The sequence below is a fragment of the Anolis sagrei genome, chromosome 2 (assembly GCF_037176765.1).
Source record: "Anolis sagrei isolate rAnoSag1 chromosome 2, rAnoSag1.mat, whole genome shotgun sequence".
Lineage (NCBI taxonomy): Eukaryota > Metazoa > Chordata > Lepidosauria > Squamata > Dactyloidae > Anolis > Anolis sagrei.
Genome location: NC_090022.1, coordinates 114,101,950 through 114,127,471, shown reverse-complemented (window position 1 = coordinate 114,127,471; position 25,522 = coordinate 114,101,950). Strand labels below are relative to the sequence as shown.

Sequence of the window (25,522 nt, the reverse complement as noted above, 5' to 3'; positions counted from 1 at the left end):
ACCCTTGTGCCAGCAGGACTGCTGATCGAAGGGTTGGTGGTTTGAATCTGGGGAGTTGGGTGAGCTCCCATCTGTCAGCTCTAGCTTCCCATGCAGGGACATGAGAGAAGCCTCCCACAAGGATGGTAAACATCTGGGTGTCCCCTGGGCAATGTCATTGCAGATGGCCAATTCTCTCACACCAGAAGTGACTTGCAATTTCTCTAGTCACTCCTGACACACACAAAAAACAAAACAAACAAACCTGGTATCTAGTAGTGTCCATGCTAAAATAAATTAACCCAGAGTTCAACCCAGCTACAGGATATTGCTCCCTAGCTTCCAGTCATATTATCCAAGAGTAATTGTGTCATCTCTCAGAAAGTTTGTTGGAAACCTTCGGAAACAGAACAGTTGAGTATTGCAAGAACTGAATTGTAACAAAGTATCTGGTGGGGCATTTCTGTTACAATGTACCTGTGTGTTTGTGCCTTCAGGTGGCCTGTCAGCTTAAAGTGGTCCATGAATGTCATAGGGTTTTCTTAGGCAAGCAGTTCTCAAGAGATGGTTTTGCCCCATCACTCCCTCTGAAATATAACCTACAGCGCCAGGTATTAATTGGCAGTCTCCCACCCAAGTACTAAAACTGGTGATCGGTAGACCCAGATGTGGACAAACTATCATGTTTTTAGGAATGTTTCTGACTCCTGTAACCAGCAAAATAATTACACTATGCTGCTGCTTTAATAGACTTGGTCTGGATCTATACTGGCTATGTAATGTAGTTTGAAACTACATTATATGATCAGGGCAGATTTATATAATGCAGTTCAATGCAATTAAGCTGCATTATATGGCAAAGAGTCAGAAATAAATCCAACTTTTTAGAGCATTCAGTTTTAAATCAAGGCATGCTAGGAGCATCTGCCTTGCTTAGAGTAGATTTTCATTTCTGGGGACATTATTCTGTTTGAAATAGTATGTGTGCACTCCCTGTGTGCATTGATTTAAATACACTCAAAAGTTACCGCTTTTTATTGCCATTGTTTCTATACCATTTATTTTGGGATAGCAGGGGTCATTAAAATAGGAACAAGGTAAATATTGTATACCCCTAAAGTAATATGTTAGAGACTGCCGCTAACTTTCTATATCATTGAGCAAGTCATGCTTCATTATCTCTGTCACTGGTGTGATGAAGTTAGATGTTAAGTATGATCTACCTCACCAGGTTATTATGCAGGTGGTTGAGCTACAAGATTGTAAAACACTTAATATATAACTACTACTACTAGTAGTAGTAATAAAATCACAGCTCATGTAGATCCTTATCTTAATTTCAGAGAGGCACTGATGGAAGTGAATGTTTTAAAAATAACCCTAGTGTAGGCTTACTGTGAGTTTTCTGGGCTGTATGGCCATGTTCCAGAAGCATTCTCTCCTGATGTTTCACCCACATCTGTGGCAGGCATCCTCAGAGGTTGTGCCTGTGAAACATCAGGAGAGAATGCTTCTGGAACATGGTCATATAGCCCAGAAAACTCACAGCAACCCAGTGATTCCGGCCATGAAAGCCTTCGACAACACATTACCCTAGTGTATATCAAGTCTGGTCTTTTAGTCTAGTGATTCTCAAACTCTGTTTCTTCAGATGTTTTGGACTTCAGCTCCCACAATTCCCTAACAGCTGGTAAGCTAGCTGGGAATTCTGAGAGCTGAAGTCCAAAACACCCAGAGGAATAGAGTTTGAGAAACACAGCTTTAGTCCAATAGTAAAGTTAAAATCCAGATTATCTGTTTTGATAATCTGGATTGTATAACAGCATAGAAGGGGCCTTAGAATGGTATTAGTGTAAGTATTGTTTTTTGTGGCAAAGCAGTACTGGAAGTGATAATGACTATATAGGCTTTAGATGGACCATGTTTATGTGACTTGAAAGAGACACAGCTTCCTATAGTGCCCACACAGCATTTCCTTTGTTAAACTGTTGTCTCTGATCAAACAGGTTTTGCAAGTTTTTGAAACAATACAAACATCTGCCAAACCTGTTTACCTTAGGCCACTGTGGGATGAATGCATACATCATGAGCAATATCCCTTTTTCCAGCCTCCCTTCAATTATCTCTTCTTTTTAAAAAGGCCATGATTTCCCATCATTCCCAGTTACTACAAGAATGATAACTAGCAATCTTATCTTAATAGTAGTGACATGTATGTCAATTAGGTATTTCACCATCTTATGGCCATTACAGGATTTTTCAAAAGTCCTGCCTACTGAGTGATTTTAGGGTTGCCACATTTTTTGATTGAGCTGAAACTTCGGCTGTCAGTTTCAGTCAATCAGGATGGAACTAAACTGCAACTTAAGCAGTCTGCTCTTTTACACGTATGATTTGATGGAAGTGTTTATTTCTCAGAGCTATTTGAAAGGTATACTTCCGGGATAATTGAAAGAGTGGAAGAATCCAGAACTTTAATTCAAGCAACTTTAAATGTTGGGTCATTTTGATGCGAGACAAATGTGCAGATATGTTGTTGGGCTTTCAGTCATATATACAGAGTAAGCACTGAGCATAGATTTAGCAAATTGAGAGGATGATTGATCCTTGTACAACTTGGGGTTTAGCCATGCTGTGTGGGGATGATGGGATCTATAATCTATTATACACTTGGAAAGCAACCAGGTTGGAGAAGGAAGATTTCAAACAAAGTCAAAGCTCTGTTAGCTGCTTTTATAAGCAAGTTGAAAAATGGCCTTCTGTTTACAGCAATTAATTGGCCATTTAATTTGCTTATTCCCCCATTTGACTTGTTTTCTAAATATCTTGCAAACTTGTGGAATTCTGTATTTCTGATTTTTAGTAAATCTGATTAAGACTGAATTGTTCATTAAGGGAATTCTATATTACTTGCTTGTGGAACATTATATGAGATTTGGAGAACACTGAGGAAAATGTGCTTCTTTCCCACCTATCAGCCCAATATTATGATGCAATTTGAAACGATACCAAAGGAATCAATGTGTTCCCAATCTAGCATGGAAATGAGAAACCAGAAAACCAGGGTTGATGAGCTTCACTTGTTCCTTAGGAGAACTTTTTAAAATAAGTACTCCAAAATGGCATGGAGTCATCCAAAGCAATTTATGTTTTTGCAGGTATGACATGGGAGGAGTGCAAGCTCAAGTGCCCTCCAGGAGTGGTGCCTGCCTGCCACAACTCTGAGGACACAGTCACCATTTCAGGACCTCAGGTGAGAATGCAGCATGAATGATGACTTTCTCTGTTGTATAGTTGAGACATCTGCTGGCATCTTCCTCATCATGGGTATTTTACCTGAGCTAAATCTCAGGGCATTTCCAGACTCAAAATGTGGGTTTTAAAAGTGGGGCAAAAATTCCCAGGACCTGACAGCAAGTTCACACACAGACCTGCCAGTCCTGGGAAATAGTCCCCTGCCATTCTGACACCTTCCTTTGAAATGGATCAAGATGGAGGACAGACGGGTGAAGTTGTTTTTTAAAAAAAATCTCTTCGAGATGTCCGCACATGCGGACATCCCAAGGTTCAAACAAACAGATTCCTTTTTTCTCTTCACCCAACTGTTAATTCAAGCTCTATTTAATATTATAGACATCAGAACGAAGGAATGGTTGCAGAGAGTTCTAATTTGCTTTCCATTTATGTTTCCCTTGAACCACCTGTGTGTCCACGGCTCCATTTTATGACAGCCCAATCAGTGGTTTCAGGCTTTTAAAACTTGTGCTCTGGAGCAGTCCACACAGGGAGATGGGAAGGAAGTCAAGTGTTTTGCATGACTGCAGGGATATACAGTCATACAAAAGTGCACATTTTGGGACAGAATCAGATTTTAAGATCAAATATTAACATGTGCTTTTCAGCTATTAACCCAGTTCCACCCGCACTTTCCCCAAATGTCGTTTAGCCATACACACCCTTTTATCCCGGTTACTTCCTGGTTTTACTGCATGTGTAGAAGGGCCCTCAGTAGGTCTGGAATGAATCAGCAACCAGTGCAGATGGCACAGAAGTGGCATATTATAATTTTGTTGACCAGTTCCTGCTAGTTCATTGAAGCTTCCCAACATATTTCCAAAGAGAGGGTCATGTTTAAAGCATAGCATTAGTCTGCACAGAGCAACTTCAACCTTTTCTCTTCTCCATATATATTCTTCTTAGATTATTGGTTCTCAGAAAACAAGTGTTTTAACAATCGTGGAGAATTATTCTCTGCCAAAATTATGAGCATGTGTTATTGTGTGGGGGAAGTGTTGTGTCTCTGTCTCCCCTCACACACAGAGAAAAACACACACACACTATCATATACTCTCTGACAAACACACACCTTTTCCTTATTGGAGTTTCTTTCAAAATCCAAAGTGGATTTCAGTGTACATAAAATGAGAAACATCGATATTTACTACAGGGATATTAACATTTCAGGTTTAAATAACAGCTGTTACTACCTACATGTAGAATTATTTAACATGTGAGCAAATATGGATCATAATGATTATAGCAGCAGATCCCAAATCGACCCCACAAGAAGCAGTGAATTGTGATGACCTGCCATGTTTTCTTGCAGCAGCAATTAATGCCTGTTTTTCATTCCTTTCCTTAGAGTCTGGTGTCCCAGTTTGTGTCTAAACTGAAAGCAGAAGGTATATTTGCCAAAGAGGTGCTCAGTGCTGGAGTGGCTTTCCATTCTTGCTATATGGCATCAATTGCACCAGTCCTACTTAGTGCACTACAGAAGGTAAAACTCCTTAAGGGCTTCTCATTGGGGGAGTAGTGCTTTTGGTCAGAGTTGTCCAGTTTTTGTGTGGCATTTGCTTGATGCTGCCTGTCTCCTGTTTCCCCTTATAGGTTATTCCCAGTCCAAAGCCACGTTCACCTCGCTGGATCAGCACCTCCATCCCTGAATCTCAATGGCAAACTGAACTGGCTCAGTATTCCTCTGCCGAGTACCATGTGAATAACCTTGTCAGCCCAGTCTTGTTCCAGGAAGGCCTGCGACATATCCCAGAAAATGCTGTTGTAGTGGAGATTGCCCCACACGCCCTTTTACAGGTATTACCCTTGGTGACAGTCAACGGGAGGAAACTATACTTTTTCCTCTCCTGCTCTTATTCATAGTACTTCCAGATACTGTACTCCATATAGCTTTTCCTCTCACATTTAGTAATCTGAGTGCTTCAATTTCCCTCTGTGCATAACGTGAATTTTCTGAAACTAAGGACAGAGACCAAAATCTTATTCAGTGCCAACAATGATGGCAGCAACAGCAGTGGTGTGTACGTATGTGGTTGGCTGGTAACTTACTGACATTCCAGGGATGTTGTGGTAGCCACTCCTCCTGTGGAGCCCAGGGGGCAGAGCTGTGTGGGTTTGCCATTCAGCAGATGCAGAGGCAGCTTGTGCAAGGAAGGAATGGATACCTTTTTATGCACATTTCAGCTGCTAGCACATTTTTCAGCTGCTAGCATAACTTCCTAAGATGATTCCAGGTGGTGATGAGCCTTTTATTCTGCAAACCTCCTGTTTTCATTCACAGTATCTTCTGGCAGAGGGGTAAATGTAGCATTTGTAACCCTTTCATATTTAAAGAAGAAAAATCAGAGAAGCTACAAAGTGTCTTTTTAACTGATATTGCTTGGAACCTTTAACTGAAAATGCTCTGGAATCAGTTACAAGCATTTGATATAATACATGGGAGCAATGTAGGGGGGAAATGACAGGAAGCCATAAGCATTTCAGGATGTGAAACTGTCATATTTTATTAAATAATAGTGGATCAGTCTGGCAGTGGAATAGGTGAGCAGAGAGGTGGCCCTTTGTGTGTCAGGGGCCATGGGAGACATGGGTATATGGATGTGTTTGTATTAGGATTGTGGGATTCACTCCCAAAGGAGACCTGCTTAGTTTTATGCCCTTAAATTCCTAGAGGGACCTTATTCTGTTTACTAGAGTTCACTTTAATGGCTAAATTTGCTTAGTATCATTTTGTTTTTCGTTGTTTTTATTGTGGGGGGGGGGGGGTCTTTCTATTTGATTGGTACTGGAAGAGTCTTTGCTCCATTCAGTGATTTCTGAAATGTCTTCAGGTTGCTTTAAACTATTAATCATGTGTTGTTGGTAGCAAAAAGTCTTTATCTTTAGTAGTTCCTCTGCAAAATTGGTTTCATAAGGAATAGAGATGGATACTGTTTTCCAGAAAGAGAAGTTTTGATTGTCTTATTGTGATTTTTAGAAATGACAGTAATGACTTGGCATTTGTTATTTTGAGCCACTAGGCAAGTTCCAAAGAAATAGACATATACACTTCTCCTGGGCTACATTACTTTTATGGAACATTGAACTGCTTTATTTCATTGGTTAAATTCATTCCTAAAACAACCAAAAATTGAGAGACCTCCTGAATTGAGCTTTCCATCAGTGGATTTGTGTGGATATGCAGGATAACTCAAGAACCAAGCAAACACAATCCGATACATATCTCTTCACATCTCTGCCTTTCTGATTACAGTGGGGCTGTACAAGATTGTTGCCTGAGAAGGGCTCCTGTGACTTCCACTTCTTCCCAAGCTTCATGTAAGAGGAAGAGCACTGCAGATGTAGTTTCCCAGCACCTCAGAAACCCTTGAGCATTTGTTTAAAGACTGGCAAGAAACAGTTCAAATACCTGATCCTAATATTCAATTGAATCTTTGGAATAGTTTCCAAAGGAACAATGTGTACAGAAATCCAAACAAACGGTTTTGATTTGACATAAGAGTAGCATTTTGAGATAAGAACTAGCGCCAGAGGGGAGTGCAAGTGTGAGAGTACAGACCTTGAGGGCTTCAAGGGATCAGCCTCCATGTCTTGTGCTCTTCTTTGCTTTCGGAGATTGCTGTCTGCTTTGTTCTTGTCCACTTTGAGGAGCTTTGGGTTAGTTCATTTTGTGTGGTTTTTATTCCTGGTATGTTTGACTTCATGAAGAGAGGGAGGGAGGGAGAGCAAAGAGAGGGATGATCCCTAGAGGAGGAAGGTGGGAGGTGGTTTTTGCTGATTCCACTTTGAATTCCACTTACCCCTTCTAAATCTCTGTTCAAGTGAGTTAGCTTCCAGGATGGCACTGAAAGTAAAATTATTTCAGTGATAGCATTCACTTAATTAAAAGCTCATCTGTAAATGGAAGGGCAATGGGTAAGTCTTTTGTCTTTATACAATGAATACATAGCCTGGATCTACACTGCCCTATAACCCAGGATCTGATCCCAGATTATTTGCTTTGAACTGGATTATATGAGTCTACTGCCAGATAATCTGGGATTAGAATATAATCTGGGATTAGATCCTGGGATATAGGGCAGTGTAAATCCAGCCATAGTTGTCTTTCATATTTTGTGGTGGTGTTGGAGATTACACTGTAGTCTTCCAGACTCAATCAGAAATACTTTGCTGCTGCAGTCCAGTTTGTGCATCCAATGTATTTGGAGTACTGGGTGTGATTTGGTTTTAAGGACTTGTGTGCAGGGCCTGTGATATCATCATTCCTGCTAAAAGCCAATCCCTCTTCCACTGTGCTCGTATTATTTTGTGGACTTTTAAGAACATTTTTGTTCAGTTTTAGCATTTACATTTTTAGAAAGCAGTGTGTTCTTTCTCTGAGACAATGAAAAAATCTCCTCTGTTTTATCTTTTTATACACATACATACACTGTTAACTTTCTTTCTCAGTCATTTGGGGATAGGATATTTGTGCTATTGACACTGCAACTGCTGATGTTTAGAGCTGAAAGGAGTGTGGGTTTTTAATAAATCAGCATTGCATTGAAAGCATGAAAGGGCAAAAAGGAGATTAGGATCTATTAGTACAGTAGTTCTCAACCTGGTGTCCCCAGATGTTTTTGGCCTACAACTCCCATAAATCCCAGCCAGTTTACCAGCAGTTAGGAATTATGGGAGTTGAAGGGCAAAAACATCTGGGGGCCCCAAGTTGAGAAGCACTGTTTAGTAGATCTCAGGGTAATCTGAAGCACTTTGAGAGGGATTTCCTTAAAAAAATAATAATTCAAAGGCGTCCTTCTGATGTTCTCATCAATGCAATTCTGTGCGTGTTTAACTGGGATCTAAGTCCCAGCATGTTCAACTGGACTTAAGCACAGATAATTGCATATAGAATTTGCATTTTAATGAGACTGTGTGAATTGAGAGTGGATTCTGAATGACTGAGGGCCCTTCCTGACATGACTAAATCCCAGGAGAAACTGGGATATTATATTCCAATTTCTCCCAGGATTTAGTCCCCACACCCATCCTAAACCCTGGGCTTTTCTTGGAAGGGTGACTACATGCCCTCCCGGGTCAACCAGAGGTTGAGAGCCAGCCCCCAACCTGCCATTTACCAATTTATAAAATAAACTTACCTGAGGGATCTGGCTGCATATTCAGTCCCCTCTGTTGAAAGCTATTGGCATGTCAAAACAATGCATCAGTAGGTTGGGAGAAAGTAGGAGGGATTTCAGGTAAGTTTAGGGGGTAAATGGAGGATTGGGAGGAGAGGGTGCAGATGCCATCATGCTCTTTCAGGCTCCGGGTGCCCAAAGATCGCTGTGGGGATTGACCCCATAGAAGCAGTCCCTATAGTCAGCTCCCACAGGGCCCACATCTGGAAAGATCTGGATCTTACATTAAGGTCTGGATTTTTCCAGGTGTTTAATTAATCCAAAGTAAACTGGGAAATCCTAGTTCACTGTGGATTAATTCACATTTACCTGAGGCATCAATTGGATTGCCTCAGGTAAACCCATAACAGGTCGTGGGTTAAAGACCTGTCTGGAAGGACCCTGAGTTTTCTTCTGATACTAAAAATAAATGGTTGAGGTATGCATTCGTTTAGAGTCTTAATTTTCAGAGTATGTCTGCACTCCATAGTCACTTTTGTGACTCTGGTTCCCACTGGTAAAACCAGGAGTCTGACAAAATGACAATATCTAACATGGGTTTAGTCTGTATATTCTTGGAATCTAAAGTGAAATGAAACCCTTTCAGTCAATTCTGCTTAAAAGGCACTATTGGGGAGGGAGAAAGGAAGAGCAGGATGCACCAGAAGAAGAGTTGTTTATTATGAAAGGCAGGTTGCAACATTTTTATGACTTTGGTGTAGTGCTTTATGCTTTGGTATAATGTTGAGATTTATTTCCTTCTTTTAGTCTAAGGGTGGAGTTGCTGATATTGCTTTTTGTATGGCTGATAGCTTTTCCTGGTGTAGCAATGAAGTGGGAAGAAATGTTTTACCTAACTAATTTCTGGATTCCAGTCACCTATCAATGGGATTAGCTACCACAGCTAGGGTAGTTGATACCCTAGATATAGTGCAATTTTAGAGGAAGTTAGTTCTTAGAGTTTTCTGATAATATTTTTAACTTTCTAGGCAATCCTAAGGAGAGCTTTGAAGCCAACCTGCACCATTTTACCCTTGATGAAGAGGGAACATAAAAATAACCTGGAGTTCTTCTTGACACATGTTGGAAAAATCCATATGACAGGGTAAGGGAAAGTTTATTCATTCATATATATAGTATTATTAAAAAGCAGAATATCTCTCTGGAATTTCACAAGACCATAATAAAATAGGAATAGAAATTATTCAACCACCTGCAATTTTGGTGTGTAGTAGAAATTATGTTTTCCTCCACACTCCTTCAAGAATAGAAAGTATTGTGCTTTTTCAGAAGAGTCGGGGGGGGGGGGGGATGTATTGCACTGGGATATTCCTGGGCCAAGCCTACTCTTCACTATAGGCCTATCACCCATGAATAGCTGTATTATTTTTAGGACTATTGGGTAAACATTCATTAAATCTTTCCTTTTGTGTTCTCAGAATAAACATCCTTGCAAACAACTTGTATCCACCAGTGGAATATCCTGCTCCTATGGGAACTCCATTCATCTCCCCATACATTCTCTGGGACCACAGTCAGACATGGGATGTGCCCAAAGCTGAAGACTTCCCAACAGGCTCCGGGAATTCTGGAGCAGCAACAGTCTACAATATTGGTGTGTACTGGAAATTGTATGCATTCCTCTCCGATCCTTACTCCCTGCAAAAATAGAAATCTGAAGAAGTCAAAGTAAGAGTATTGTCGAAGGCTTTCATAGCTGAAATCACTGGGTTGTTGTAGGTTTTTTGGGTTGTATGGCCATGTTCTAGAAGCATTCTCTCCTGACACTTCACCTGCATCTGTGCCAAGCATCCTCAGAGGTTGTGAGGTTTGTTGGAAAATGGAAAATTGGATATATCTATTCCCACCCTGGACCTTCCATAGATATATAAACCTAATTTTCCAGTTTCCAACAAACCTCATAACCTCTGAGGATGCTTGCCATAGATGCAGGCAAAAACATCAGGAGAGAATGCTTCTAGAACATGGCCATACAACCCAAAAAACCTACAACAGCTCAGAGTGTTTCTAGCTTCTCACTGGAGAGAATGCATGACTCATTTAATGCTTTGTGTCACTACTTTAGCAAGAGAAAGATGTGCTGATGGGCAAAGGAGGAGGAAAGCATCCTCCTTTGTTTGCAGCAGTAAAGCCTGCATGGTGGGAGGAAAAGTGAGAATGTTTGCATTTGAATACCTTAAATACCTTTTGGGTCTCTTTGAAACAGACTTTGCTTTGGAGTTTTGAAAGCTATGTTTTCTTCTTTTCTATGATTGCTGGCAGATGTGAATCCTGAATCATCCGATCATTATTTGGTGGGTCACTGTATTGATGGCCGGGTCCTGTACCCAGCAACTGGCTACCTGGTACTGGCCTGGCGCACTCTGGCACGCTCTCTAGGCACCTCCATGGAAGAAATGCCCATCATCTTTGAGGATGTTACAATCCACCAGGCAACAATATTGCCAAAGAAAGGTGAGATCAGTCAAGTGTCTCCCTCTCAGGTACAATATGATCAATGTGGGGACTGATTCTTGGAATGGCAGTACCTCAAAGCTGAATTAACATAGTCTGGTGAAATCATTCCTTAAATGAAATAACACAATATGATCACAGGACAGGGAGCTTAAATTTATTGTTCTAGTAGGCATACTGTGGCAAGAGAATATTGCTATATGTAGGATTGGATTTCCTGGCCAATTAACCCTATGTTGGGATATTTCAACAACTATGAAAGCAAGCAGAACTGAGGGCCCTTCCACACAGCCATATATCCCAGAATATCAAGGCAGAAAATCCCACATTATCTGAGTATGGACTTAGCTAACCCAGTTATGTAAGGCCCTGAAACTCTTCTGATATGGAGTCAGAGGGTCAGTGGTTGGGGACCCCAGTGGCACCTCACAGGATCCTGAATGGCTTCACCCTCCATGCCCTCTATAATTAATTATTAATCACTTTATTTATACCTCACCTTTCTCCCCATGGGGACTCAAGGCTAACAATCCAACACTTTAGTCAAGTTTAGAAAGCACAATACCAGATTCATAGAAAGAGATACGTTCCTTCAGATAACCTGGATCAGAGCTATATAGGGCTTTGTAGGTCAAAACCAGCACTTTAAATTGTGCTCGGCTGCTGCTCTTCGGACCAACTGAAGTTTCTGGATAGACTTCATTTTTCAATATTCTTTTAAATGTGTTTATTGTTCAAGTGCCTCACCATGTCCCAAGGCCTGACCTTCTAACTTAAAAAGTACTTCCTCTGTACCTAAAACTTCCTAGGAAGAGATGTGAAAGGCATTTATCGCCAAATGATTAAGATAGATTAAGGATTTATTGACTAATATAAGATTGGAGAATCAATTAATTGTGGGATTTATGAACTAGTAATTTCTCACTGAATTTAGAAGTGTGATTATATACTATCTCTTAAAGGGAGTAGACTTGTCAGAATTACAAAATCATCAGACAGAGTGAAGGTTTGTAGATTAGTTCAATTAGTTTTTACATTTGTTCATTAGTTTTGTTTTATGTGTTTATTTTGTGTATTAGTTTGACTTAGTAGTTGTGTTAGCTGTTGTGGGTTAGTGTTTTATATTAAGAAAAAATGCTTGTGTGTTTGATGTAATTTGTTTCTCTGCATATGTTTTTGTATAATGTATGTTTGTTTCATTGAATAAAAAGTAATATGCGAGGGTACTGGGGTCTTCAAACTGCCTCAAGGCCACACCTAACCCATAAACCACATTTTCCTCTCTTGCTCTAATATCTTCTCAATTTCTGACTACTTTGCAGGCGTAACACAACTAGAAGTAAGACTCATGCCTGCTTCCCAGCGTTTTGAGGTGTCTGGAAATGGAAATCTGGCTGTAAGTGGTGAGTAAATACATTCAGTGCAGGTGCTGCGGAGAAAACAAAGCAGCTGTGTGGTCCTGATGACTGACAACTCGTTGTCTTGTATGGATTTATCTACCAGGAAAAATATCTCTTTTGGAGGAAGCTGCTCTAAATAACTTCCGTAACCAGCAACTTGACTTGGGGAGTCAGCTGAACCCAGACATTCACTTATCGAAGGGGGACATTTACAAAGAGCTTCGCCTGCGTGGGTACGACTATGGGCCGACATTCCAGGGACTCTTGGAATCCAGTAGCGATGGTAATTACAAAACTCCGACCTGGAAAATAGTGTTAAGCATTGTCACTCTTGCTTTTGAGCTTTCTGAAGAAAGACACAGATCATATTTGCTTGAATGCAAGGCAAAATCTTCATGTGATCCTGACAATGCAATGTTCATCACTGCATTGAAGAATTTTATGAAGGGATCAGGAATTGAGGGGAGGGAGACAGAGTATGCACTGGATGATCTAGAAATCATGCAGATATGATTTACTGACCAACCTAGCAAAGGAATCTTGTCAAAGTTCTTACTGAAAGCCAGGAGCTACAATTTACTTGGACAGTAAATTGTAGTTTCTGGCTGACTGTGTAATAGAGATACCATTCCAGTGATGTTTGTTTGCTTAATGAGGTTGTTTATCATCCTCAGGGAATTCAGGGAAGGTGTTGTGGAATGGGAATTGGGTCACATTCCTGGATACCCTGCTGCACTTGATCATCTTGGGGGAACTGGGAAGAAGTCTGCGTTTGCCAACCAGAATCCGCTCTGTTTGCATTGATCCCAAACTACACAAAGAGCGTGCACAGACATACACCGATGAGATAGAAGGTAATGACTTTTATTTTTTTTCCCCTTTTTTCTTTGCTGGTACAACCCAGTAACTTTATGGGAGCCAATAATTTAAAGTTGCATTGTCTCTTCAAGTGGAAAGGTAGATTTCTGGAAGTACACCTATTAGCAACTGAAGTTTCTTTGCAGATGTTAGACTGAATTCTAAGATGGGCTTTGCTGTCTATTTCCACGCTTTATGTCTTCTCTCTTTTTGCCATACAGCTTTCGATGCTGCTGTAGATCGCTGCCTTGATACTATCACAGCAGGTGCTGTTCAGATATGTGGTCTTCATGCCAGTGTGGCTCCTCGACGGCAGCAGGAACAGACCTCGCCCACACTGGAGAAGTTTTGCTTTGTGCCCTACATGGAGGATGGTTGCTTGTCCTCCAAAGCTCAGCTTCAGTCCAGCTTTGAACATTGCAAAGGTAAGATACATTTGCATCCCGATAATTACTTTCAGAGTAATTACACTATGACAAAAGAAGGCATCAGGGCCATGAAATAAAATGTATTGGCTTAGGTTTGCTTGAGTAGTAGTCTGAGACCTGTTAAACGCAGGAGTCAGAGACAGCTGAAGGCATGTCGGTTTGCTAAGAAAACACAGGATGCTGATTGTAGCTTCATGTCCTTGGAGCACGCAAAAAGTAATTGTTCCAGTGCTTCCAAATTACAACAGACACATTTGGGCTATAACTGGGAGAAATCCTAGTCCACAGGATATAGATGTTGCAGTATAGCCTACTGATCTAATTGCTATTCTTTGAGTGACACTGAGCTCCTCTGGTTGAGAATCCTGTGAGTTGTCGTTTGAGGAGGCACAAGCTTTGGTCTGCAATAACATATGCTATCAACTTCTTTCTCAGTTGGACTCAGAGGGCAAAGTCCTGCCCTATCATGGTTATTTTTGCAGATCTCAGCCTCTCCAGAAACACTAGACTGCCTATTGGCTAGTCCAAGAAACAAAAAGCTCCAAGAGCATCAATTAACCTTCTAAATGATTGTGCTTCATACCAAAGCAGATCAATTTTGAATATTTTTATCTTCAGTATGTTTTCGTAGAATTTGCTGTATTTTATGATGTTTTCAGCTATTGTTATTTTGTTTGTTAAGTTTAATTAGGCAGTGTTATATTATCGAATGTGTTTATTTTATTGTAATTTGTATGATTTCTTTCTGGCAATTAAATGTTTGCCTATATGTTGTAAACCGCTCTGAGTCTCTTTGGGGAGATAGGTCAATATACAAATGAAGTATTATTATTATTATTATTATCATCATCATCATCATCATCATCATCATCATCAAAAAGTCAATATAAACAACCTATGCGTTTCAAAGTCAGGAAAGGACTATCCACTTCCAGATTTTTTTGCCACTTCTGACAGCTTTTACAGGGTCCCAGAGAAGAAAAGTGGAGTCTTGAATTTATTTGTATAAACTGAGAACAATAACATACAATTTAGAATTATTTGAATTGCTTGTAATTTGCATAGATGATTGGTTACATGTACAACCATGTCTCAGTCTCAGTTAAATGAATTCTGTGGAAAAAATACTTTATCATTTTGTTTTGGGTAGCACCAGTGATGCTGAGATTTTGAAATATGTGGCTTATTTCCTACAGTGTTGATTCAGAGCTTACAAAAGAAGATAGCAAAGCATGGAGTCAAGTTGGCTATCCCAGGGCTTGAGAATGCAAAGGTCTCTCTGCAGTCAGAGCCTGGACAGAAAGGTCTTGCACACATTCTTGCTGAAATCTGCCGCCTGGAGCTCAATGGAAACCTGCACTCCGAACTCGAACAAATTGTAACTCGGGAGAAGCTGCATCTTCAGGAAGACCCCCTTCTCAATGGCCTCCTGGATTCTGCTGCCTTGAAATCTTGTGTAGATTTAGCACTGGAGAACATTACAGGTTACAAGATGAAAATAATAGAGGTGGGTTGTGGCACAGTTCTGTGCAGCTTGTAACTCTGAACTATTTGTCTGTGGGTTAATTATGGACTAATGAGCAGGAATAAGATGGAAATGTATGTTAGCTGATACTTTAAGGAATTAATACAGATGGTTCTGGATTCCCGTCGTCAGGTGGAAACCACAAGATTTTAAACTCTTTTTAATTTTTCAAATTATATACCAATAAATGTATGTGCATGTTTTAGAAATGTACACAGGCATAGGTACAATCCATTAGGAAAATGCATGAAAGTACACAATAAAATGCATGCAGCAGGAAAGTCCAGATCAAAATATGTGTACATTTCTATGCAGAAAGGTAGAAAAAAGTTTGTAATCTGATACGGAACTCCAAAGGAATGGGAATTATGGTGAAAATCTAGGGGAAAAACAATAAGAAATCATAAAATGTTTAAAAATTACAGATTAGCTTTTTTATTGACCCCACAGGCTCTGGCAGGAAATGGGCATCTATACTCACGTGTCACAAGTATCTTAAATACTCAACCAATGCTTCAAGTAGACTATACCGCCACTGATCGAACGCCAGAAATCCTGGCATCAAAAGGGACCCATTTGCAGGAAATCGGTGTTTCCACTGACTTGTGGGATCCTGTTAACCCTCCTTCTGGAAATCTGGCAAACGCTAACCTCTTAGTTTGCAATTGCTCCTTGAATACTTTCAAGAATCCAGCAGAGGCGCTCTCCAACATGGCAACAACCCTGAAAGAAGGTGGCTTTATCTTATTGCATACTCTCCTAAAAGATCAGATTCTGGGAGAAATCGTTGGTTTCCTTACTTCTCCAGAGCTTCAAGAAAGACCAGGTCTTCTGACTCAGGTATATTATAAACGATCTTATTTCTTCTTTGGTTTCTCTATATACTGTTTTGTTCAGTATGCAGACATTTGGATGTGTTAAAAATAATTGTATTGTTGTTCATGGTATTGATTCCTAGCAAATAACAGCATAATTTTGTTCAAGAGGCCTTACTAACAGGTTGGTGTGTATATAAGGAATTGGCAACATGCAGTCAATGGGCCACAGGTGGCTCCAAAGGTCTGCCCCTAATCCCATTAAATGTTTTTCTTAAAATAAATTTATTTGCCCACACCTGAATGTCTCCAGAATGCAGGGCCTGCCAGTAAGTCCTCTAAAATTCAGGGAAAAAATTAAACATGTAGAGTCATGGAATCACAGAGTCTGAGGAGACCATTCAGGAACCCACAATCAAAGCATGGCCATTTCGTCTCTGCTTAGAAATTTCCAGAGAAGGAGACTCCACCACGCTCTAAAGCAGCAGCATATTCCACTACCAAATAGCTCTTAGAGTCAGGATAGTCTTCGTAATGTTAAAGTGGAATCTGTTTTCCTGCAATTTGGCTCCATTGCTCCATGTTGTAGTCTCCAGAGCAGCAGAAAGCAAGCCCTCTCCCTCTTCCTTATGACATCCTTTCAAACATTTAAACATGGCTATCCTGTCGCCTCCCAGCCTTCTTTTCTTCAAGCTAGATAGACTCATCTCCCTAAGCTGTTCCTCATAGAGTTTAGCTTCCAAAACTTGAATTATTTTGGTTGCCCTCTTTGGAGATGTTCCAGTTTGTCAAAAACCTGCCCAGAACTGGGCACAGTGCAAATCCAGGTGAGGTCTGACCAAAGCAGAATAAAGTGGGATAACAACAACAACAACAACTTTTCTTTGTGACCCACCTCCTCATGAATTGGGGTGGGGCACAATACAGCTGTGACTTCCCTCAGTCTAGAACTACACTTCTATTGATGTCGCCTAATATGTGTATAGTGGCCTCATCCTTAAACAGAGGAGTAGATGGACAGGATTTAGGCTGCAGTCCCATACCCCTGGTTTACTCAATTTGGCCTTAGAAGTTAGATTTGGTCCACAGTTTCCAGACTCATTAGTATATGGAGTGAGTAACTAAATACATGTTCTCTACATGTTTGGATCTATTTTTATCCTCCTAATTTGCTTGGCTTGGCAGGTAAAATGGGAGGAGTTATTTACCAAAGCCGGTCTGAACTTGGTGGCTGTGAAAAAATCTTCCTTCGGTGCAGCCATCTTCTTATGCCGTCGGCCACTTCCCATGAAGCAACCTATTTTCCTGCCTGTGGAGGAAACCCAGTACAAATGGGTGGAACCTTTGAAGGTAAGGATTTTAATATGGGAGGCGGTGTTTTTTAGTCTTGTTCCCAGGCTTCCCATTTACATTAAGATTTCTTAATGAGAATCTTTAAGAACCTCTCTTGACCCACGTAAAATTAGTGAGCTGCAGTCTGTGTGTTATGCATTATGGAAATTACCCTTTTTCCCATAGTAAGCATTTGGGATTTCTCTTGTAGGAAATGCTAGCAGATACCTCTGACCAGCCCATATGGCTAACTGTTACTAACTCTGGCACTTCAGGAGTTGTTGGGATGGTGAACTGTCTGCGTCAAGAACCTGGAGGCCATAGAATCAGGTACATAATTCCATCTCACAATGTTCTGGACATCGGGTACTAATGTGAGAGACCAAAGGATCAGATTAAGTATTGTATTGTTGTCTCACAACCTCTGAGGATGCTTGCCATAGATGCAGGCGAAACGTCAGGAGATAATGCTTCTAGAACATGGCCATATAGCCCAAAAAACCTACAACAACACAGTGATTCCAGCCATGAAAGCCTTCAACAATACATTGTTGTATTTTACTTCCTAGGTGCCTTTTTGTTTCCAATCTGAATGCTTCTTCAGCTAAGCCCCCCACCAGCCCTTCTGCTAAGGAGATGCAAATGATTCTCCAGAATGACTTAGTGATGAATGTTCATCGTGATGGAAAATGGGGCTCTTTCAGACATCTCCAGCTGAAACAAGGTGATTCTTATGCTAAAGTTTGTGACATTTTGTTTCCATAAGAAATGGAAGATAGCAATAGTGGAAAGAACAGTGACCCAGTCTATCTGCTCAAAAATGATAAAAGGAAATAGTCTTCTGCTCCCGGAATATCTTCCTGATTCTGTAAATGAGAAATGTCATTTTCAACACAGTCAAATGGTATATAACTCCAGGATGACACACACTTCCTTGACCCATTTCAAACTGGCTTCAGAGCAGAATACGGAATTGAGACTGCTATGGTCGTCTCCATCTCAACACTGTCAGGAGAAGTGTGTCCTTGTTGGTGATTGTGGACCTCTCAGCAGCCTTCAATACCATTAACCATGGTATCCTTCTGGAATGCCTGCAGAGTTTGGGAATCAGAGGCACTGTGCTGTAGTGGTTCTGGTTGTGTCTCTCAGGCAGGTTCCAGATGGTGGTGCTTGGGGAGAGCTGCTCCTCAAAAAAGGAGCTGTTATATGGCTTCCCACAATGTGTCCTTCTATCCCCAATGCTCTTTAATATTTACATGAAGCCGCTGGGAGAGATCATCTGTAGGCATGAGGCGGTGTGTCATCAGTATATTTCTCCATACCTTCAAAAACAGCCTCAGCTAAGAATGGTGTGTCTCCTGGAGGAGGTAATGGGTTGGATGAGGAAAAGCAAATTTAAACTGAATCCAAATTGAAGCTCTACATGGATTGTGCGCAATCTACCCTTTAGGACATGGTTCCTCTGGGGGATGGCTACTTCAATTTATTATTATTTATTTATTTATTTATTTATTATTTTATTTATTTACTTCAACCAGCCAGAACCTGACTGCCAACCATCACCCAGAAGACCTTTTAATGATTATGTGTTTTTAGCTATGTTCTAACCCGCCTCAAGCCACAAGGAGAGGCGGGTAAGAAATAAAATTATTATTATTATTATTATTATTATTATTATTATTATTATTTTGTTGTTGTTGTTTTGCAATGACTTCAGATTATAGTCAGATAATCTGAACAATGACCACAATTGGCTCACATCAATTCTGGTGTCGGCAATGCCCACTGCAACTTACTATTAAAAATAGACTTATCCTTGCCATTTTTCTGTTTGTGAAATGGAACAATGCTGACTGCTTTGTATCCTGGTCTTTTCCAGCTCAGTCTCAAGAGATGACTGAATATGCATTTGTGAATGTATTAACACGTGGGGATCTTTCCTCACTTCGGTGGATTGCTTCCCCGCTACGCCATTTCCACACAACCAACCCCAATGTTCAGCTCTGCAAAGTCTATTATGCATCCCTCAATTTCCGTGACATTATGTTGGCTACAGGAAAACTCTCCCCAGATGCCATCCCAGGTGAGTTGGGTAGCATTTCTGCAAGTAGAGGATTCCTAGTGTATTTTTTACTATTTGCATACTGTCTATAACCTCTCGTTTTACTTCATGCAAAAAAGATGATTTAAAAATAAGAGGTATTTTACTAGAAATCCAGACATAAATACCTTGGGAAATGCCCCAAGCTCAGTGTTCATGTGTTTCATGTAGAAGTTTCTAGGTTTAGCCCTTGGCATCTTTACTTCAACAACGAAGAGAACAGATTTTGGAAAGGACTATTGCCAGAAGCCTTAGGGCCCTTCCACATAGCCATATAACCTAGAATATTAAGGCAGAAAATCCCACAATATCTGCTTTGTACTGGATTATCTGAGTCCACACTGCAATGCATTCCAGTTCAAAGAAGATAATGTGGGATTTTTATGCAGCTATGTGGAAGGTGACTTAGAAAGCTACTGCTGATCATAGACCGTTTGGCCTTAAATGGGCCAATAATCTAAACTTGATTTAAATCAGTACCACACGAGGAAAACATCTCCTGACTGATTTACAGGCATGCATTGTCTCAAGATTAGTGTCCCAATACCTATTTTGTAAGTATTACATATATTTATTGGTGCTAAGAGTCTTGGAAGAGATTCAAAAGAGGGAATCACTCCTCCTTTCTTATTATTAAACCTCGGTATCTTGAGACTAATCCTACACAGTCATATCATCCTCAACAGATAACAGAATTAACATTTTTGCTTTGTATATAGCAGTTACTTAATTTCATCATTCATCTATTCTATATTGTATTATGTATCCACATATTATAGCAAGACGGTTTCTGCAGAAGCTGCTTTAGCAACTCATATGTGTTGGCAGAGAAGCTTCATATTAGCGTAATAAGCAGGTTCTTATCTTAATCTAGACATTAAAATGTCAATGTCATCAATTTGAAACATGGAGGAGGGTCAAAGATGTTAAGAATCTGTTTCTACCAAATGGTAGAAACAGATTCTTAATAAGATAAACCATATATTATATTGTCATGTTTTACGCATTTGTGATCAGGAGGAACTCAATGGCCCGAGCAGCCTGAAAACTGTGGCTGATTCTTTTGAATGAATTGCTGGTCAACAGCCATTTTATTATAGTTGCTTCATAGGACTACAGGCAGTCCTCAGCTTACGAACAAGATAGTTTCATAGAATCATAGAGTAGGAAGAGACCTCATGGGCCAGCCAGTCCAACCCCCTGCCAAGAAGCAGAAAAATCACATTCAAAGTACTCCCGACAGATGGCCATCCAGCCTCTGTTTAAAAGCCTCCAAAGAAGGTGCCTCCACCACACTCTGGGGCAGAGTGTTCCACTGTTGAACAGCTCTCACAGTCAGGAAGTTCCTCCTAATGTTCAGATGGCATCTCCTTTCTTGTAGTTTGAAGCCATTGCTCTGAGTCCTAGTCTGCAGGGCAGCAAAAAACAAGCTTGTTCCCACCTTCCTATAACTTCCTCTCACATATTTATACATGGCTATCATGTCTCCTCTCAGCCTTCTCTTCTTCAGGCTAAACATGCCCAGCTCTTTAAGCCGCTCCTCATAGGGCTTGTTCTCTAGACCCTTGATCATTTTAGTCGCCCTCCTCTGGACACATTCCAGCCTGTCAAATCTCTCCCTTCAATTGTGGTGCCCAGAATTGGACACAATATTCCAGGTGTGGTCTAACCAAGGCAGACCTAACCAAGGTTTCCATAGGTTTGTTCTTGTAATATAAATATAACTTTATTTTTATACCCCACCTCCATCTCCCCGAAGGGACTCTGGGCAGCTTACATGGAGCGAAGCCCAACAGAACAGTTAAAACATATCACATTAAAATGCATATTAACAAAATAATAACAAAAGCAACTTAACGAAATAAAAACGACCATTAAACAGTATATAAAATAAACATCAAAACCAACAACCAAAAAGCAAAGTTCAATGTCTCTTGTGAGTGGGCGGATTGGTGCCACAACATTAGAGGATAGAACTAATGAGTAAAGTGCAAATATCATATAGCAGCAATGAGGACAAGAAAGATTTATCATTAAAGATTTGGATACAGCTTAGGTTAAATATCTTAAGTTGTATTTGTTTGTAAGTCTGAACAGGTAAATTTTTGAAATGTAACTCCAGCCTCTCTATGTGTGTGTGTATAGAAAGAGCTTTAGATAGCATAGGGAAGGATTAACACCTCTGTGGCGTTTGCTTTGCTGCCTGTGCCCCTGTTCAGAAGATTTCACCTTACTTTCTGCCCCTGTGATAATTGGATTTTGAACATTTTTAGCTTGTGGGAAACTTGAATTGGTGATAAAGCTTCAGTGGAGACGTATTTTCCCCATGATAACTCTTCCTGAAGTGAATTTCCCTTCTGAGGGATAGATTTCTCTCACTTCCTGTTGTCTCAGCCCTGTTCTTAACTATGAGTTGTTTGTAAGTCGGATGTTTGTAACTCGGGGACTGCCTGTATTCTGTTTTTAGGAAACTGGACACTGCAGCAGTGCATGCTGGGCATGGAATTCTCGGGGTGTGACTCTACTGGGAGAAGAGTGATGGGGCTGCTGCCCGCTAAAGGACTCGCCACAGCAGTCGACTCTGATACCAGGTTCCTATGGGAAGTGCCACAAAACTGGTAGGCAGCTGCTATTTTATTTCCCATGGCAGTAGAAAATATGTACTTTGTATAATGTGAAAGCCTTATTTTAAAAAAGAATATAGGTTTATTCATTTTTCTTTCCTCTTGGGATTTTACTGTCCACCACTTTTCTTCATGCTGGGAAAGGGGGTCCTGCAATAGAAGCAGGGTGGGCTAGTACTTTACCAGGCACTTTCCAGACATGGGATTAGGGAGGGGCTATGTCTGAATGTCATTATGCTGAGGACAAGTGGGGAAAGGCTTGCGGTACTGAATACCTCCTTGTGCAAGTGTCTAAACAGTACAAGGACCCATATAACCGAGAGTCATGCTAGCTTCACCCCTTGCTCCCCACCCCCTGCAAGAGGATTTTATTCAGCATCAGATTGGAGTCATAATTGCTGCTGCTCTGGCCAGAGTGAAGAGAGAGGGGGGCAGAAGACAGTTCCATCTTGTCTCCTGTGCTTTACTAATAATATATATTATATTATATTATATTATATTATAATTTACTAATAATAATACAATATTATAATTATATATTTTATATTACATGTAATATTACTAATAATATTAAAATATAATGGTATAGTACAATATAGTAATATATAATACTGATATTGTACTATGCTAATAATATAATATATTGCATGTATATATATCTTGTAAGCCGCTCGGAGTCCCCTTCGGGGTGAGAAGGGTGGCATATAAATGTCATAAATAAGTTTTTCAGGACGTCATATTTTATTAAATAGTACTGGATCAGTCTGGCAGTGAGCCCCCAGTGGCACGATGGATTCGAACCACATGTCAGTGGTTCGAATCCAGGGAGAGTGAGTTGAGCTCCCTCTGTCAGCTCCAGCTCCCCATGGGGGGACATGAAAGAAGCCTCCCACAAGGATGGTAAAACATCAAAAACATCTGGATGTCTCCTGGGCAACATCCTTGCAGACAGCCAATTCTCCACACCAGAAGTGACTTGCAGTTTCTCAAGTTGCTCCTGACACGAAAAAAACATATTGCTCTAGTTACAACAAGCAATGGATTTATTTCACAGCTTTTAACTAAAAAGATTCAAATCTCGTGTATGTGAGGTCATTTTTCACATTTTTAAATGGCTTTTTCTAATACAATATCACAGTATATTTAGTAATTTGCTAATTATTTCAGACATCCATATCTCACTTTTACATCCACAAGATGTTCCAGAGCAGGTTACAAAGATCAGCAATAATAAATCACTTTACAATTTTTAAAAAGCAGAATTATAAGAGAAAATAAGACTGTGTAGGAAGAGGGAAAAAGGCGAATTTTGGCACTAATTCTTAGGCCCCATTTTTATAATCATGAGCTGGAACAAAAGAAATGGAAGAGAAGGAGAAGCCTTAATTCAGTTCAGTAGAGCCAGTGAGGCCGCTGAGTTCCCCTTTTCTACTTTGCCTTGACCTGATGGACTCAGTAGATTTGCTGTAGTATTTTAAAGCAGTCTAGCATCCATATTAGAAGTAGAATTACTTTCCACATTGTTTGAAAATAAATTTCTGGATGATGTGTGCCTTCTGATCTATGGCAACTCAAAGGTGACACACTTATCACAGGATTTGTTCAGGGGATTTGGTTTTGTCATTGCCTTCCTCTGAGGCTGAGGCTGTGTTTTACCCTTCTGTGGTCACTCAGTAGTTTCTGATGCTTCAGCAGGGATTTGAACCCTTTCTTCTGTAGAGTTGTAGTCCAACACTCAAATCACGACACCGTGCTGATTCTGTTGAAAATAAATACATCAGTGCATTTTGCATGTGACTAATTGAAATTAAAATCTGAGAGAGTGATCACTTCCAGATTCAGATTTGTCTCCAGTTTCTGCCTCCTGTAACAAGAGCTGAAGTAGCCTGGCATGGAGGTCATGATAACTGTTATGAGGAAAGAGAGAAGGAGTCATGAATGCCTAAGAAAAGCCTCTCTGCCTTTCTCTAGGACTCTACAAGAAGCAGCCTCTGTACCCGTGGTATATGCCACGGCTTACTATTCCTTGGTGGTCCGAGGAGGCATGAAGAAGGGGGAGTCTGTGCTCATCCATTCAGGCTCCGGTGGTGTTGGCCAAGCGGCCATTGCTATTGCCCTGAGCATGGGCTGCCGTGTCTTTACTACTGTAGGTAAGTAATGGCATCCCTTTGCATTGTGAACAAAATGATGTGTGCCTCAATAAAGCCTATGCCTAATTCAGCAAAGACAAAAATGGAGCAAGTGAATAAGAATGGATTGCACTCGTCTTGGTTCATTTATTCCTTAGGGCAGCGAATTACCAGTAATCATTATATCCTTACAGGCTTCATTAACAGTAACATAATTTAGCCATTATTTTAGTATCAGACTCTGGAATTAATCTGTCCTTTCTCAGAAACACAATGCTTATTTTTTGATTTCAGGCTCTAAAGAGAAAAGTGAATATCTCCAGAAAAGATTCCCGCAACTTGATGCCAACAGTTTTGCCAGCTCCAGAAACACCTCTTTTGAACAACATGTTCTGAAAGTCACAAATGGAAGAGGTAGGTATAATTACAAGAATTAAGAATTCTCTACCAAACATTTACAATTAGGATGCAGAATATTTAATTACTAGAGGATTGTGTACATAAATTGAGGTCCTTTACTAGGAAGACAGAGCAATGGGAATCCTGTAAAGTACAAATGATGCATTATTGTGTTTGGCCCTTCCCACAGGTGTCGACTTGGTGCTGAACTCCTTGTCAGAAGAGAAACTCCAAGCCAGTCTGCGTTGCCTTGCTCGGCATGGTCGTTTCTTGGAAATAGGCAAATTTGACCTGTCCAACAACACAGCCCTTGGTAAGGTTTCATTTTTTACCATAGTAGTACTCTGATGGGCCTTTGGAGCTTTACAGGAATTGTGGATCACAATAGTTTCAATTCAGGATTTTTTGAGTACTGATTTCATTTTTATTTTCCAAAGTAGTCAAGGTGTTATAGTCTCTATGATAAATAACAAAATGAGTGTGTAATCTTTGTGCCTAACAGATGATGAAGCACAATCCTTTTTATTGACCATGTATGTCCAAATATTCATTTTGAAGATACAGGATTGAATCTCAAGTACTATTGCACGAATAGGTATATGTATAAATATGATAGCAGTGTATGCTAGAAAGACAATGGCAAGCACTAAAGAGTTAGACTAATTGTTCTTCATATCCCAGGCCCCATCTACACTGACCATATAATGCAGTTTCAAAGTGCATTATACAATAGTGTAGATGGAGCCCAATATTCTCAAAATTTGTGAAGCGTTGTTCCCCCCAAGGGTTTTATCCACTGGGATCAAGAATTCCATTGTGACAGGAAATTGATGTCAGATATACCAGCTAGGACCTGCTAGTTAGTCCAGTGATGCATATGATATGCAGAGTTGCTCAGGACTTTCTACTGTCCATGTTAAGTAACTGCCTTCTCCCAAACCACTTTGTAAAGCTACAAACATTATTTTCTAGTGATCATATACCTTACTTACTTACTTAGGTGATCC

General features: G+C 40.3%; 1 protein-coding gene across 1 annotated transcript in view; it reads left to right on the top strand.

Moving 5' to 3' along the window:
* The window catches only part of FASN (fatty acid synthase), a 74,164-nt gene that overhangs the window by 27,294 nt on the left and 21,348 nt on the right, over positions 1 to 25,522 (top strand). Inside the window, exons 12-31 of the mRNA XM_060764834.2 lie at positions 3,138 to 3,232; positions 4,622 to 4,756; positions 4,867 to 5,070; positions 9,419 to 9,534; positions 9,869 to 10,044; positions 10,713 to 10,904; positions 12,227 to 12,307; positions 12,408 to 12,587; positions 12,979 to 13,158; positions 13,384 to 13,587; positions 14,787 to 15,097; positions 15,566 to 15,955; positions 17,116 to 17,280; positions 17,474 to 17,592; positions 17,832 to 17,986; positions 19,142 to 19,345; positions 21,831 to 21,981; positions 23,959 to 24,137; positions 24,411 to 24,530; positions 24,706 to 24,828. Of these exons, the coding sequence (XP_060620817.2) occupies positions 3,138 to 3,232; positions 4,622 to 4,756; positions 4,867 to 5,070; positions 9,419 to 9,534; positions 9,869 to 10,044; positions 10,713 to 10,904; positions 12,227 to 12,307; positions 12,408 to 12,587; positions 12,979 to 13,158; positions 13,384 to 13,587; positions 14,787 to 15,097; positions 15,566 to 15,955; positions 17,116 to 17,280; positions 17,474 to 17,592; positions 17,832 to 17,986; positions 19,142 to 19,345; positions 21,831 to 21,981; positions 23,959 to 24,137; positions 24,411 to 24,530; positions 24,706 to 24,828 (3,480 nt within the window). The remainder of the gene's footprint in view (positions 1 to 3,137; positions 3,233 to 4,621; positions 4,757 to 4,866; positions 5,071 to 9,418; positions 9,535 to 9,868; positions 10,045 to 10,712; positions 10,905 to 12,226; positions 12,308 to 12,407; positions 12,588 to 12,978; positions 13,159 to 13,383; positions 13,588 to 14,786; positions 15,098 to 15,565; positions 15,956 to 17,115; positions 17,281 to 17,473; positions 17,593 to 17,831; positions 17,987 to 19,141; positions 19,346 to 21,830; positions 21,982 to 23,958; positions 24,138 to 24,410; positions 24,531 to 24,705; positions 24,829 to 25,522) is intronic.